At 45.4% G+C, this 16,693-nt stretch overlaps 1 protein-coding gene across 6 annotated transcripts in view; it reads right to left on the bottom strand.

The window, feature by feature from the left end:
• The window catches only part of NRP2 (neuropilin 2), a 116,305-nt gene that overhangs the window by 81,861 nt on the left and 17,751 nt on the right, over nucleotides 1–16,693 (bottom strand). For all 6 annotated transcript variants that reach the window (XM_015110774.3, XM_002799025.4, XM_028831018.2 and 3 more), the window contains exon 3: nucleotides 319–500. In XM_015110774.3, coding sequence (XP_014966260.1) covers nucleotides 319–500 — 182 coding nt within the window. The remainder of the gene's footprint in view (nucleotides 1–318; nucleotides 501–16,693) is intronic.

Here is a 16,693-nt window from a genome sequence, read left to right as displayed (position 1 = left end):
TGCTTTTTCCCATGAAGACTATTTTGATTTTAAAAAGCATACAAAAATCAGATTCTTTCAAGAAGTGTTTTTCTATTTGTCTAATACCACAAACAATGGCTGCTTTGCCCCCGCATTCTGCAGTCTGCCCCCTTAAGCTAGTGGATAACCTGAGCTGGCTCTTCTTCTCGGCATGTCTCTGGGTTCACCTTGAACCGCTCACCGTGCTCAAGCTGGATGACACTGTCACTCTTACCCAGTGCCTCAGCCCACTGGGTGCTGTCCCTCCTTCTTCTCTAAAACGCCAATCTCCCCGCCCCTACGTGTGACCACACTGACCTGTCTTGAAGATCTCGTAGCGCAGAGAGAAGCCTGCCCCCTGCCGGGCGTAGTCGGAGGTGAACTTGATGTAGAGCATGGAGCCCGAGGAGATGATGGTGGGCGGGGCGATGTTCCCACAGTGTTTGCCCAGGAGGTCTGCGGATTCACTGTCCCCATCCCGAATCTCGATAAAGTCATACCTGGGTGGGGATGGCACAGACAAGAAAATATCACTCGAAGGACATGAGAAGGACCGCTGTGTCGCTCCCACTCATGTCTCTCTATTCATTTAGAGACGTTCAGGTGTTTCAGATGGATAAGCGAAGGGCACTTATGTCTGCTTGTACAGACTGGCAAACAGAGATACTGCAAGTTGTTGTGCTTTGTGAAAGCCACAGAGTGAATCAACACATGGCTGGAAGGCCTTATCTCTTGCCCACGTAAGAGCAGGAGCATCATTCTATCAAATATCACAAAACACATTTTTTTTCTTCCTTCAATAGCACCATTTTTATTTCCATTATGCTCTCTCAGAATCTTAGTCTCTCCTTCTTAGCTCTGTGACATTGCAAGCTGCTGAACCCCTTTGAGCATCAATTTCTTCATCTGTAAGATGAGGATAAATATATCCACTCCAAAAGGCTGGGGAGAAGATGGAATGAAAAAAATATAGACGTAAGGGGCTAGGCACTGTGCCAGACACACGGGGGATGTTTCAGAGACATTTGCTTATTTTCCCATCTCCCTCCAGCCCCGTTTCAATTTTCCCCTGGGCCATCCCTTCTTTAATTGTTAGTGACAAAGACTCCCCACCCTGAGCCACTGCCCTCCCTATGATGACTCTGCGAGGTTCACATCAGCAGTGTCTAGTCAACGTGTGTTCTTAAAAGGAATCAGCCTCATATTAGATAAGGCAATAAAAACCTTTCTCCAAAAGCAGGGGTGAGTCTCCAGGGGCCCACCGGCTACGTGCACACAACTATTAGCCTCAGTGAGAGGCAGGGCAGGCTGCCCTCCTGAAGCAGAGGCCTGTGCTCATTTGAAGCAGAGTCAAACTGGCCAGGGCTGGGAAGAAGGCACCTCAAAGACACTCTTGGCTCAGTTCATGGGAAGGTGCAAACATAATGCACCATTTTATCTTGACAGACACACATTTTCCAGCCCCGGTATGTGCTCTGGCAGTCCTCACTGTGCTGCGTTTGTGCTTGCCTTCTGGGCTCCCAGTTAATACTCCTGTCACAACTGCTTAGGTGGGAAACTTCCTGCCCACCAGCTCCCTTCCAACTGCTGGCCGCTGCACCATTCTTTACTGAAAACCATCCATCTCCCTCTCCTTCCCTTTCTGTTTATTTATTTTGCATCAACCTGTTAAAGCAACACTTAAGAAATCTCTTCCTTGCGGGTAAAGAGAGGGCTGGGAATGCACCCTTCTCTGGGATGTGCCTGCCCATGGTTCCTGTCACATACAAGGATCTGGGGTTGCCGGCTGCCTGCAGGAGTGGCTGGTGTGAGCTGGGGAGGCCTGAGGCCTCACTTTAGCCCCCAGGAGCTATGTTACTCAGCCACTTTCAAATAATAGACCTGGAAAGGAAGTCTAAGCAGGAGTGGACCAGGATTAATTCATTCTTAGACCCCACAGGGCTGGACTCCCACAGTCAAAAAAGAACTGCTGAGCTCCTTAGAGTCTGGAGAAGTCAAAACGGCAGTTTCACCCCCCAGGAAGAAATGGAGAGATGGTCACAGATTGAGAAAGCTGTGAGTTTGGGGGAATCTGTTTAGGTCTGTGGTTTCAGTGTGGGAGATGGTGCTGACTTTGAAAACATGCTTCCTCATTTCCAAAACAAAAGTAAAAAGATGCTTCATTTGTTCTCAGGGGAACTTCCAAACCTTCCAGAAAACCCCTCCTTGCTACTTTCACACTAAGGCAAGCACTGCTGGACAGACACATTCCTGTGAGCAATGGCGATGCCCTGGCAATGTGCACAAAGGTCGAGGGGCTCTGCCACCCATGCTCATGAATCAGACAACTCATCTGGACTAAGAAATGCAGGGCCCAGAGTGCAAGAGTCCGAATCCCAGAAGCAGACAGCGCTGGGCTTGCACCCCAGCTTGGCCACTTTTTAGCTGGGTGACCTCAGGCAAGTTACTGAACCTTTCTGAGCCTCACAAATGGGGAGAAAAAGAGTAAAGTAGGGATATTACAATCTTCTCCTGGGGTTGATGTGAGACTTAAATGGCAAGATCTAATCAATATGAAGTGTTAGTCCATAGTCTGGCACTCAGTGTGTGCTAAGTAAACGTGAACTGTGATTTGTTGTATTCTCACACCCATTTCAGAGGCGAGGAGGCTGAGCCACAGAGCAGAAGCGACCTTGTTTTAAGAGATGGAACAAATAAGCAGAGGTTCAGTATCAGCGGGAATGGAAATCTGTTCAAACATTCTGGAAGGCATTTTGGTGAAATGTGACAAAAGTTAATATGTACATAGCCTTTAATCCAGCAATCCTACTGCTAGAAATTTTTCCTAAGAAAATAATCAGACAATTGTGCAAAGTTGCATATGCATCTTTGTGTATGTATTTTGAAAAAATATAAAAAGTGGGAGGATATTTTGCTCATAAATAGTTTCAAAGCCCAACCGTAGAGGGAGGGTGAATCCTTTTGGGATATTTATAAAATGGAATACTCTGCTGCTACAATCAATAATCTGCAGGTCTAGAATTTTTTTTTTAATGGAAAAATGTTCATGCTATACTGTTAACTTTTTTAAAAGGAGATTTTTTAAAAGTATGTTTTAAAAGGTAGACATACATTTCCTTACATAAACATACAGAGGAAGTCTGAAAGACTACTAAAATACTAACAATGGCGAGAGACATGGGTGGTGGGATGATGGGTAATTTTTACTTTCTTCTTTGTAAAAGAATGCAGCTCTCATGATTTAGCAGATGTAGAAGTAAGTTCATCATCATCACCATCATCATCCATGTCACAGAACTGGAGTGAGGAATAAATGAGACACAGTAGGTTGGGACACTTAGAACAGTGCCTAGGACATGACCCACATTCAATAAATAATTTTCTAAACTTTTTTTTTAAAGGATCGCCAGATAGTTCCAGTCTTTGTGTTGCCAATTTCTCTAGGAAGGACAGAAAGAGGCCCTGACATCCCACTGGCTTGTTCATCAGAAGTGAGAGGGTTTTATCTGGTTGCCTGATCACCCATGGAGTCATTTAGGGGATTAACAGAATCAGCAATGAAGCAGGGCTGCCCAACAAATGCCACTGTTACAAGCTTGCCTCAATTTACTCAACGGATATAGACCACCCCAAATCCCTTCTTGTAATGCTGCCTGCAACAAATACATCCATATGCATCTACACACACATATAGAGAAGGGATGCATTTTTGGAAAAGCTTCATATAATTCAGTCATACTATAAAGTTTTTCTCTGAGCTTGTTAGTTAAAGGACCCCTCTGGTGAATCCTTTTGTGAAGCAAATAATCAACAAGGCTTACTTGAACTTCTTAGAAAAACTAGATTTTTCTGTAAGGTTTGCTTGAGGGGAAGCGACACAGAGTTACAATTCGGCAGCTGAAATCCCCGCAACTTCCAGTGTTCTGGTTCTGCCCTGTGGACAAGCCCCATGTAACCCCATGGTCTTCTGGCTGGGACTTTTATATAAAGGCACACTCCAAATGACATGCTGACTTCATGCAGAATGTCTCATTTACCTCCTGTGTGACTGACTCATTTGGGGAAATTTTTTATTATGAGGGATTTGCTACGGTTGGAGTAAATCTCCTTAGAAATTTCAGTGTTGTCAGGTTCATTTGTGAAGAGTTAGGCAGAGGCTTAGGAAGTTTCTGGCTTTGGAATAAATATGGCTTTGCATCTAGTGTCTAATATCCAGTGTTTAGTAAAGGAATCTGGGGTATAGACTCAGAGCTCACCCCAACGATAGTCAAGTAGGATAACTTGAAAAGCCGTTCCTCTTAGAACGTATCACTCGTTTTCCAGAAGGCAACATAAGCCAGCTAACGGACATATTAACTAGAGTGTTTGCATTTCATTATTCATAATCTCTCCTAAATGAAAAATTCCTTTCAAAGCTTTAACACTACCTTGTATTGTTTTATTTATTTTTTTTCCTGAGCTGAAGTAGCCATCTCTATTCCCAGTTCTTTATTTTCTCTCTAAAATGGTTCCCCGAGTGCCTTTTTACTTGTCTCCTCACAGATTCTGACGTCTGCATGGTGAACATTTGTCTAGAGAATGCTTTCTCTACTTTCTTTCTCAACTTCAAAGTCTTACATTTCTCTCCCCAAACCTACATTTGGGCCATGGGAAATTTTGACAGTGAAGTTAATTTTAAGAGTCCACGGGAGAGATATGAAAAAGCAACAATCTCATCTCTTCCTCTCATCGCTAGGCAAACATGAAAAAGGACTTTCTAGTTTCCATAACTGTCTCCATGCTTGACACTTCCCAGCAGGGCACCAAAGTCTGGGTTAGTCAACAGAGCCTGTGCTGGAAGATTCACCAAGCTGAGGTCCTTCCTTCAGGACACCGAAATGTCTGGCCCTTGTCAGAATCCAGCTTTAGGGATGCCACACAGGACCACTTGGAAGGGGATTACTGTATCGAAGATAGAGTACTTAGGTCTTCCGAGGAAGAAGACTCTGCCCCTTCTTTTGGGTCTACGTATCAGAACATCTCTGCCCAAGTCCTGACATCATAACCTTTGCCAACCAAGCAAGACCTCCTTTCACACTGCTCATCATAAGATCATAAGATGTTGACGACATTTTTTATATGGTGAGCTCTTTCCAACCCCAGGGCCTTTGCAAGTGCTCTTTCCTCTGCCTGCAGTACTCCTCACTGGTGTCTTCCAGGGCTGGTTGTTGCACATCCTTCAGGCTTAAGTACAAATGTTATCTCCTCAGAGAAACCTGCTGTCACCACCCTGTTTCAGATGGCATGCCCTTATTCTCTAGCTCACCATCCTCTTACTTCTTTCATTGCTATGATCATAATCTGAAAAGATCTTGTCAATATGCTTATTTGTTTATGATCTGTCTCCTGCCCTAGACAATAAGCACCATGAAGGCAAGGACCTTGCCTCTTCATTGCTGAATTTACGACACTTGCTTGGTGCCTGGCATGTAGGAGGTCTCATTCACTTTTTGTTGAGTAAATAAATGTAAATGAATAAGGGACTTGAGGCTGGTGTTCCATGTTAAGAAGAACGCGTGCTACGATGATGCTTTCTGTGGAGTTTGATCCATTTTATACTCTCTGTCTTTGTGCCCCAACACATTTACTGAGCTATTCTGGTTGTATCTGAAAACCAAAATGTTGCCTTGTGACTCAAAAACATGAAATATAACATTTTGAGTGGAAGAAACATCGCAAATCATGCTGACAGCATTTTCACTATTAGCGGCAAACAAATCAACTATAATTAAAATGCTGTCAAAGTGATTTGAGATTTTTCTCACACTTTCAAAGTTCCATATTTCATGAGTAGATTATCCAGGCCAGAGAATTTATCACCTCCTGGAGTGCCTTTCTTCCAGGAGGCTCAAAGACATCTACAAACACTGTCTTATTAATCCTTACATTAAAACCTGTGAGGAAATTAGGAGGAAAAAAACAGCACTGTCACACACAACTTCCCAACAAAGAAGCTGCATGATGCCTAAAAAGGCTGCAAGGCAGGTCTGCACAGTGCTAAGGTCTCTGGTCTGTTCAGACCTGAAGCCACGCCACCTGCTCCTTGGGCTCAGTACAGTCACCTAGCCTTTATGGAGAAGTCAGCTCACTGTCAGGTCAGATTTTTTTAAGTAAATTTCATTTCCTTGAATTTCTGCCTTGCATCTGTACCACCCATTTACTAAAAAGCCGTTATATCACATTTTATTGAGCATTTACTATGGACCAGGCCGTTGATTCAGATATTATTTCATTTAATCCTCATTTCATCCAAACCAGGCCCTGTTACAATTACCATCCATTTGCAGTTGCAGACATTGAGGCTCAGAGAGGTTAAGTGACCCGCCCAAGGTTACATGAGGAAGAAAGGTCAGAGGGAGGCTTTGAACCCAAGTAGTCAAACTCCAGGGCACAGAGACCTCCCCTTCCTCTCTTTGTCTCCTTGTGGGATGAAGATCTGAGGGCAATGAAAATACCAGATTGCCATAGCACAATAGCATTAGCAGGTATCGGGTGTAAAGAATCCTTATGGCCTCAGTTAGGTTTCCACAAAATGGGCGTAAGGTATGTACGAGACTTAACAGAATCTTGCTCTTTTGAGTTGTTCTGTTTAAATAAGGCTGAAGGACTTACCAAAATTAAAAGACACATCGCCAACAGGAAAAGGGAGCGGATTTGGAATCCATGATTTCGAGACTCACTCAGCAGAAATCTAGCTTGCAAGAGTTCAGATGGGATAACATATTAATTTTTGTAAGTGTGGTATTTTTATAAGCACATATATATCCATATGTGAACATATGGCCCATGGAGTGAGAAAGCAGCATCCCGTATATTTATAAGCTCTTAAGTTATCATCTAGAGCACATATTCTTAAATGCGTGGATTTCTACTAGGGCCTACACATAAGTATAAGTGGGCTGGGGAAGCTCTGATGCTGTTTGCTGAAATTTTGTGTTTGTGAGTAGGCACATTTTTCTAGGGAAAAAGTCTGTGACAAAAGAAACGTTAAATTACTGTTAACTGAAACATACCTAAGAGGGTGTTGTGTAACCTGGGAAGTGTAGCACGTGGGCTTTGTGGACAGACACAGCTACTTTCTGGCACTTGCTCATGGTGTGATTATAGACAAGGTATTTAACCTCTCTGAGTTTCAGTTTCATCATCTACAAAATGGACATAATAACAGTCTCCACCTTTGGGGATGGTGGCAGGATTGCGAAGGTACATGCAGGCCCAGCACAGTGCCAGATGCCTTAGGAAGTGTCTGAGAGCCCCTGGCTATTTTTATTATTATCAGCATAAAACAAAACAGGATGGTGGATGTGGAGAAGAGAAGAGTTACATACACATGACACCTCGGGAGCCAGACGGGAGAAGATGAAACGAAAAGCACAGTTAGAGGCAGTCTCGATACCCCCCTTCTTGGGGCTGGGTTTCTAAAAAATCATCCCCCTGCACAAATCCATCAACAGTGTTTCAGACACTTGAGTTTTCAAGATTTTATGTCAAACTTGTGTTTCTGAGCCCAGGCTGTGTTTGAAACCACCCGTCCTCCATCTGCTGTGTTAGATAGCAAGGTACTCAAGCTCCCAAGAGGCTGCTGAGTTAATGCACATCAATGGGTCAGCACGGTGCATGGCACACAGTACGTGCTCAATGAATAGCCATTTGTTGTTATTGCTGCTGTTATTCTTATTTGCTATTTAACGCCAAGGGCTCAAACAGTTCCCAAAATCTATCTGTTTGTGTATCTGCATCGGTACCCAGTGCCTTTTTAATAGTGGCTGTTTGCAGTTGCATTTTCTTCCTTCATTTCTTCCCACCAGAAATGTCTGATATTTTGAGCTTCTTATCCACAATCCCCTCACAACCAGGGTCACCACAGCTCTTCAGAAGGGAGGAAGTCTGACCACCCACCAAAGGAAGTACATGGAGAGAATAACCCAAAACAAACTGAAGGAATTATTCCAAAAAACCTTGAAGGCAAGAAAATGGAAACGACGAATAACATCTATTTATAATTGCTGGCTATTTTTCCACAGAGGCCCTGCGATGATGGTGAGGGCCCCGCCAATCTCATTGTTCCTCATGGAGCAGGCTGCCAAGAACGCCTCCCGGCGTGAGGAAGGAGGCCGCTCCAGACAGCGCCTCTGATAAGTCTCTCGGAAGGTGAACTTTCAGAGAATTGAGGGCACACAACAAAGCCTCCCCCACTTCTGCCCTGGTCCTTTGGGTGAATACCATTTCCCTCGCTGACCTGGCTGGCCAGCAAGGCACATTCCTGAGGCCGTGTGGTCACGGGTCTGCTCTGCTTCTGGACCAGCACACACACTGGAGGCCACTTGGATGAAACATGTTTGCTTGTGTAAGGAATGGTTTTCTAGGCAACCGGTGCCAATGTGAAGTTTAAGGCTTTGGGGCAGGCTGCTTTCAGCATGAGTGTCGGGTCTTTCATTGGTCTGCTCTGTGTCTATAAAATCCTCACCCTCTGCAGTCAACTCACAGGGCCCCTTGCTAGCATTCTGGAATGATACCAGAGTGCAAAGAAGAGCAGTCCACAATTTCTTTCCAGTTCTGTTCTTCTCAGCGGCAGTGGCAGCAGTCAAGGTGAATCCCAGCCTGGCCAGGACTCTGAATTTTCCTATGCTGGCCTGGGTCAATCACGCTTGCATGCCTCAGTTTGCATCATTTGACAAAAGGGAATGGGGATCAAGCTTTTGTGCCTGGTGGGGCTGCCTGCACGGGTGACCACCGAAGGGCAATCAGAGCACAGCGTCCGGGGCGCCTGGTGTGCTGGCAGCGCCTCTTTACTCGGCAGAGTGAACCGTTCCCTCCGGCATAGGTGTTCACACTGATTCTAGCTCCCGGGGGATCCACTTGTGAGGGCAAATCATAACTTCCCCATTTGTCCGAAAAACGGGAGCCTGCTGTGAACGGAAGTGTGCCAGGCACCAGGGAATCCCTCACAGCAACAAAAAAGTCCTTTTTGTTTTTCCAGGGATACAGGCTCCATATCATTTTTCTATTCCCCTTTGCTGGCATCCAGCCTCCCTAACAAAACTTGGAAGATGCAAAACTCATCTGAAAAATGTGCCATGCAGAAATCCAAGTAGGGGACAGTCTGGGAGTAGGTGACAGGTGTGATGGGACCCCTTTTAGAGTTCATTTACTTGGAGCTTCAGGTTACAGAGCTTGGAGCTTCTCCTGGCTCCAGGGGCAAACTTGTCACTACTGTGCAAAAAGCACCATGGTGTGGAAATGATGGGCCTGCACTAATGTCCAGGCAGGAAGGGGCTGCTGCCACGCCAGGACAGAGATCCTGAATCTAGCACTCAGGGGCCAGTCAGCTGGAACTGCTTCCGCTTGTGACTATGCTCTCGACAGCTGCATTCTGAAGCGTCATGCTGCACAGGCAGCCCGGGCCACGTGAGGCATGTTAAAACAGTCACCTTCTCTCCCCATCCCAGAAATGCCCTTTCCATTCGGAGAGAACAGGTTGGGGTTTGTTGGGGGTGGAGGAAGCAAGCATTTAGGAATGTGGGGTGCTCCCGGCTAGAGCCTCATAAAACCATGAAGAAAGATGTTTAGAAAGGACATGAGCTTCTACAAGAAAGGGAACCAGATTACAGGAAGTCTCTGAGCAGGATGGGAGCAGTGTGAGTCAGACCTTGAAGGATCTTTATTCATCGCACAGCCATAAGTGGGCTGTTTGTTTTGCACACACAGCTTCTGGCTGGTTGGCCACAATATTGTAGTGACCAGTGGGGGCCCTGGCAGCGTGGGAGGAGGCATCAGTGCCAGGGATGAGCTTCAAGAGCCACATGTGGATAAAGGCCCAGGCAGGGAAGAGTACAGCAGAAAAGGCCCCCAGACGATAACTCAGTACCCCAACATTTAACCCAGCAGCCTGCTCTGAAGCTTAAACTAAATCCTGTATCTGCTTGGACCTCAGTTTCCCAGCAGATGACCCCCCAAAATAATACTTTCTTACCCTCCTACCACTCTCAAAAGATGACACATAGATAAATCGCTTTGAACTTTTAGATGAAAGGTGCTCTATAAACCTGAGGTCTCATCAACTGTAATTGTTACAGTAATTATTTTAATGATAATAATGACGATAACGGGAGGGGGGATCGGGTGGGGATGAAACCTCCTACTTTGAGACAAAGAACATCTCTTCCATTAAAACCTGCATCACGAATCCTTCTGCTCCAAGCTCTCAACCATCTCTTTCAAACTGCCAATTTCTGGGCTGAAATATTATTTACTCCTTTCCTTTCCAATAAAACAATTATTTGTTCCACCATTTGCCCCCTCACTCACTCTCCAGTGTATCTGGCTTCGTCCTGAGAGCTCGGCCATGGACTGTTTACATGTCTCGCTCACCCTCCAAGACTCTGGTTCAGCTCCATTGACACTAAAGGCAGGCGAATTCTCTCGGTGTGAGGAATCAATTACTTCCGCTGACACTCTATTACTGGCCCTCACATCTTTGGACTCCAGATGGAGAGTGAAGGTGGTGGTGAGGATGGCAGGGAATTTGAAGGGGATGGTGAGCGAGGCTGCAGGGGGATTGGGGGAGTAGGAGGTTGATGACAGGGAGGCAAAAAGAAACGATGGACTGAGAAGCCTCTGGCTTGTATTTAAAGACACAGAAAGAGATCTCTCTCCTTGACTGCCCTGCTGGCATCCGGAGGTGACTGCATGGCAGGAAGAGGCAAAGAAAAGGAATAAAAATGGAAAAGGAAAAGAAAAGGCTTGTCAAGGATATCTAAAGAAATCAGAGAGGCCCCAAATACCTAAGCACTGGGACAGCAGATGACAGCTTCAAGCAGATTGACACAGGTATACAAAGGCAGCTTTGGGCTGACTGGCTTCAAATCCAGCCCCACGATTACTACCTGTGTGATCGCTCAGGGCCTCAGTATCTCCATCTGTTAAATGGGATAATAGCAGTACCAGTACCAGCTGTGGAGGTTAAACATAGAAAGCTCTTAGGGTAGGACCTGATGTCTGGCAAGAGTTCAATAAATGTTTGCTATTGTTGTCTAATTCTGAGAGTTCCTTCACATGACCCACAAACATACAGTTGAGTCCCAGTGGGAAAAAGTAGAAAAATATTAGAGACTGCAAGATGCTCGCCTACAAAGCTCAAAAAAAGGCATAAAAAAAGTCATGAATTTCTGCTGCCCTCCCATACCTAAGCCCAACTCACACTTCTTTCTCCTTTTCCTTTTCCTTCTTTTTAGAAAATTTTATTTTGACCCAGCTAACATTTTTCAGGGATTCTCCTTCTAGGAAAAAAATTTTGATTATGTAAATTAAATACAACCATCTACTCTGCAATCAACTGAGATGAGTTGTGAGGCACGAGGTCCCATAATGAAGGACGATTACAGAAGCTCTTTTCTGGAAGGAAAGACAAGGGCAGCTGATATCTTTTTTTTTTTTTTTTTTTTTTCTGGAATGATTTATCCAGGCAGAAGTGTAAGAATGGAATTAAATTATCTTTTGAGTTTCTCTTAATCCAAAGGCTTAAATCCCCTTGCCACTAAAAAGGACGAAACAAAAATAATATAAATTTCTTTTTCTATAGGACTCATGACTCCAGGAAAATACACAAATCCCTTTTTAGAAAAATCTTATGTTTTTACTTGGTATAGTTCCATCTCTTCTTTATCCCCTCCACACCTGGAGCTCCCACTGAATTTCTTAAGACAGACTCTCAGCCGGTGTAATTAGATGGGAGAATTACACGGAGTTACATGGGGTGAGATGCTGGCCCTCTGGGATCTCTGGGTTCGGAGAAGGTGCCAGGGTGGAGAGGCAGAACAAGTGGGATTGTGCATGATAAAATCTCAAGTGATTTTCTCAGTCAGAAGATAAAGCACATCGTTAAGAAGGGCATCCACAGTGAGGCTTGCATTGAGACGGTTACAACTGCAACGCTCATTTTCAAAAACAAACTGCCCAAAGTAATTCCAGCTGCTTTTTAACCTTGGTAAGAGGAGGAGAACAGTCTGTGAGTTGTTTTTCCCCCTGATCCATGGGCGAGGTGGAGTTGCTGGGCGGAACCTCTGGTCAAAGTTGGTAAGTGTCGGGGCCACAGCCAGCTGCTCCCATTAGTCCACCACGTACCTGGAGGTGGATCTGTTTCTGTCATTAGGAGGATTGTTGCAATACCGAAAAGTATTACTGCTCACTGGTTCCTTAGGGGAATCAGAATAGTTCTGTGGTTGGGCAGGCAGTAAATAATAATGTCAGTAATAATGTCGTGAGTGATCAAGCCAACAGCCTCTCCTCAACAAGCACAAGGCACCCTCTTGAACCACACAGAATTCTCGCTATGCTTTGTTGGCTTTTCAGACTTCAACGGACACCAGCTAAAGCCACACCTCCAACTGGGCAATCTGGCCTCCCGCCCTCTATTCATAGGAAAGAGACTTGGATTCAGAAAGTCTTGTGTAGCAGGAAATTGACAAGAGGAGCTTAATCTGAAGTGTTACCTGGACTTTCCCAGGTCAAACCCCACTTTCAGGCATTCCACTTGAACATAGGGTATGAGGCTGCAGAGACCCTACAATGGACAGGGAGGGTGGGGACAGCAGAGAGTCCCCATAATCTCAGTCTTTCCTGCTTCCTGACCACCCTGTCTCCTAAGGAGATGGTGGAAGTTGTCTGGCCAGGAAATACAATTAAATAGTATTGCTCAGGCACCTCTTCACTGGGAAAAAGGTTTGTGTCAGCAAGTCACAAGGACAGCCCCTTTTACTCTACCCTTACAATGTCACTGGTTAAGAAATTGGGTTCAGGAATGTTCAATTATTTTGGTTCCTGAAGGCATCAAACCATCCCTCCTTGTCTTTGAGCATTCTGCTGTCTGCCTGTGACACGAGCCAAACACACTCCCTGCTGCCTGGCCAACTTCTTTAGAATTCGTATAGGCATCACCTCCTCCAGGGAGCCTTCCTTGATCTTCCCAGCCTAGGCTGGACCTGGATGCTGTGGGCCCACATAACAGGTCCATATCATGTCCCCGGCCAAACGCATGATGCGGGGGAGGCAGAGAGCACAAGAGTAAAGCAGAGATTGAAAACTCCAGGGTATCTGGCTTCAAAACCCTTCTCTGCCACTTATGGGAGTGGAACCTTGGGCCAGTTGCTTAACTTCTTTGAGCCCAAGTTTCCTCATCTGTAAATGAAAGAGTAACAGCAACTTTAGGGAAAAAAAATATGATTTATTCATCACTGTATTCCCAATACTACCACTTAGCACATAGTAGGTGTTTAATAACTATTTCCTGATGAATGAATGAATGGTCTATTACCATTTTGTTGGTGAGAGACTCATGTCCCAAATCAATTAGTGACGTTCTTGGCCTGTGTCCTACCCCCTAAGATTATGTCACATTCCCAGATGGACAAATAGGGAAAACAGATCGATCTGTCTTCCAACACAGATTCAGCTCATGCTGACCGATTGCCTCGCATTTCCAATGTAAAAATATCACTAAATCACTTGCACACACCTGCCTAGCACCCTCTTAGACTAGGTGCCATGGGAGTTTAGACATGAAGGGCTTTGTGCCCTTGTAGAATTTACATGCTGAGAACTCAAGATGACCACATATGAACAAAAAGTAAGTGACTCAGGCAACATCAAGTGCTCTGGGAGTTCAGAGGAGGGGCTGATAAGACAGAACTGCAGGAAGCAAGGAAACTCAGGGGAGGAAGATGGGAGCTTGCAGCTGGACACTGTGGAGGGAGGGGAGGAGGGCCGGAGCCCTGGGAACCCAGGGGGCTCACACAGATGTAAGACTATGCTTGGTTATTTGCAGGGAATGGAGGTTATTTACTGAGCACAGGGAAACACTGCTGGCTGAGTGGGGAAGGGCCAGATAACTGAGGTCTGGTCTGATCTCTCTGTTTACTATGATCAGGTTATCAACTGGGAAAGTGCTACCTTTCTAAGATATCATCTCTTACTTTGGGAGAAACAGACACATCTTCTAAGATATAGAGGGCCCCTCTGGCTGTAAATAAACACAAGAGCGCCCTGTTTATCTAGGACACTTAGAGGCAAATATCCAAAACCTTAAATATGCAGAATATGAGGGTGTGGGGGAGTTTAGAAGAAAAGATTGTGAGCAGCTATACTGATGTTGAGAACTCCATCCTCTGTTGCTCTTACGCTTTGTCACTTTGGGATCCCTCCCCAGTCCTAACTCTGCTGCAAGTTTGGCTGGCCGAAGCCAGCTGGAAATGCTGGCCTTGGGATTGCACTGGCTTGGGCAAAGCTTAGGTCCCAGAACCCAAACTTCCCAAGAGACAGCAAGGGCTCCTGAAGCAAAATTGATAATCCAATAAAAACGCAAAAACAAGTCAGAAGGGGAAGGCTATAGGAGACAGGCATACTCGTAACAGGATGTGTGAAAGCAGGAGGATTGATAGAAAATCGTCCCACACTGTCCCCTGATAAAGTCCAATGATGCTAACACAGTTGCTAATTTATTGAGCATCTATATAAAAAGGCAGAGCAATCTTGCAAAATATTTATTATTACGACAGCTTTGCAGATGAGGAAACTCAGGCCTGGGAAGTTTGAAAGGTCAATAAAATTCAAATCTTAATCTGCCTGTTCCAAATATGGCAATACCTGGCTGCTGTCACAAAAGTGAAGCTTAGAATTAGAAGCCCGAACATTGAGAAAAAGTTGACTCCTCTCAATGTAGGTTTTAAAGAGACAGGGAAGTGCAGCACATGATTTACAATGTCCTTGATCAGAAATCCTTTAAAAAAAGAACTCGTGGAACTCTAAGGTTCTTTTTTAAGAACTTTAAAGGTGGATATTTCAGTATCTGGACAATTCACCTAAACGGAATGTCATTATTCAATGATACGTGGTAAATGAGATATTGCTGTGCTGAACATAGCACATCAAATCATTTATGTAGACTTCCTTGAGAGCTTTTTAGCCTAAGAAATGTTCTTTCATTTCTTGCTAGGTTTTGCACTTTCTGAGACCCATCAAGATATCCATCTAGAAATTACCATTTTTTTTTTTTTTTTTAAATGAGACAGAGTCGCACTCTTTCGCCCAGGCCGGAGTGCAGTGGCGCAATCTCAGCTCACTGCAGCCTCTGCCTCCCAGTTCAAGTGATTCTCCTGTCTCAGCCTCCAGAGTAGCTGGGATTATAGGCGTGCACCACCAAGCCTGGCTAATGTTTTTTGCATTTTTAGTAGAGATGGGGTTTCACCATGTTGACCAGGCTGGTCTTGAACTCCTGACCTCAGGTGACCTGCCTGCCTCGGCCTTCCAAAGTGCTGAGATTACAGGTAGAAATTACCAATGCTTAAAGGACCCAGCCTCTTAGTTTGGGTTTTATTTGGTTGAGCCTCTGGGATGGGGTGGGTGCTGGGGCTGTTTGAGAACTCCTGAACAAGCTGTGTATTATATGCAAGTGGGTGTTTTAAAAATACATACATTTTAAATTTTAGAAATGGAAAAAACCACTCAACTTTGTGTATGGGTTTCTAAAACCATAACATTCAGTCTGTTGGCTGATGACTCAAGCAAAAAGCCTCTGTCTGCCGGAGCAGCAACATCCTAGCATCCTTCATTCCACAGGGAATAAAGTGGCTTCTCTCTGTTTGCCCAGACGGCCCGTAGTCGCGCCCATTTGTCCTTTGGCCTCAGGAGTCCAGCTGTGCCACAGTGGCCTCTGGTTTCCGCCCACAACTTCTATACAGGCCCCAAAACAGCCTGTGGGTGCCCAGGATTTGCATTTCTGCAAGTGACTGGAGGGAGGAGTCAAGGGAAGTTCACCAGAGATGGTGGCCTTGGATTGCACTGAGTCAGGCAAAGCTGTGGCTTGTGAGTGAAATTTTCCAAGCAGACAGCAAGCTTCGATGGAACATAGTTAATAAGCAACGGTTAGGGGAAAAGGTCTATCTGGGATTTACTCGGCAACCGTCTCAACCTTTGGGATGTAGATTTCTTTTTTTTTTTTTTTTTTTTTTTTTTTGAGACGGAGTCTCGCTCTGTAGCCCAGGCTGGAGTGCGGTGGCCGGATCTCAGCTCACTGCAAGCTCCGCCTCCCGGGTTCACGCCATTCTCCGGCCTCAGCCTCCCGAGTAGCTGGGACTACAGGCGCTGCCACCTTGCCCGGCTATTTTTTGTATTTCTTAGTAGAGACGGGGTTTCACCGTGTTAGCCAGGATGGTCTCGATCTCCTGACCTCGTGATCCGCCCATCTCGGCCTCCCAAAGTGCTGGGATTACAGGCTTGAGCCACCGCGCCCGGCCGGGATGTAGATTTCAAGGTATACAGGGAGCCAAGGGCTCAGGGGCCACAGCCCAGGATAAATTCTTTCATATCAGGGCCCCGTTTCCAGGCTTCGAGGCAATCTTTGCAGTTAACCCTGCTCACAGGAAGAACCTGGGCAAACACGAGGTTGGGCGTGCTGACCACTGCTCTGTCTCCACAGCTGAGCTGGCTGCTCCTCCTGACTTTCTTGCTCAGTTCCCCTTTTTGCTGGGGCATTGCTGCTGTACCCTGTGATTGGAAGACCAGCCCAGGCAGTTTTCTTTTGGGAAGTACCGACTTTATGGGCCTGTCGAGCCAAATCCAATTTGAAGCATGCACCCAAAATAAAAGGAGAAAGCAGGCT

The sequence above is a fragment of the Macaca mulatta genome, chromosome 12 (genome assembly GCF_049350105.2).
Source record: "Macaca mulatta isolate MMU2019108-1 chromosome 12, T2T-MMU8v2.0, whole genome shotgun sequence".
Classification (NCBI taxonomy): Eukaryota; Metazoa; Chordata; class Mammalia; order Primates; family Cercopithecidae; genus Macaca; species Macaca mulatta.
Note: the sequence above shows the minus strand (reverse complement) of the source record. Positions and strands in the feature narration are given on the sequence as shown.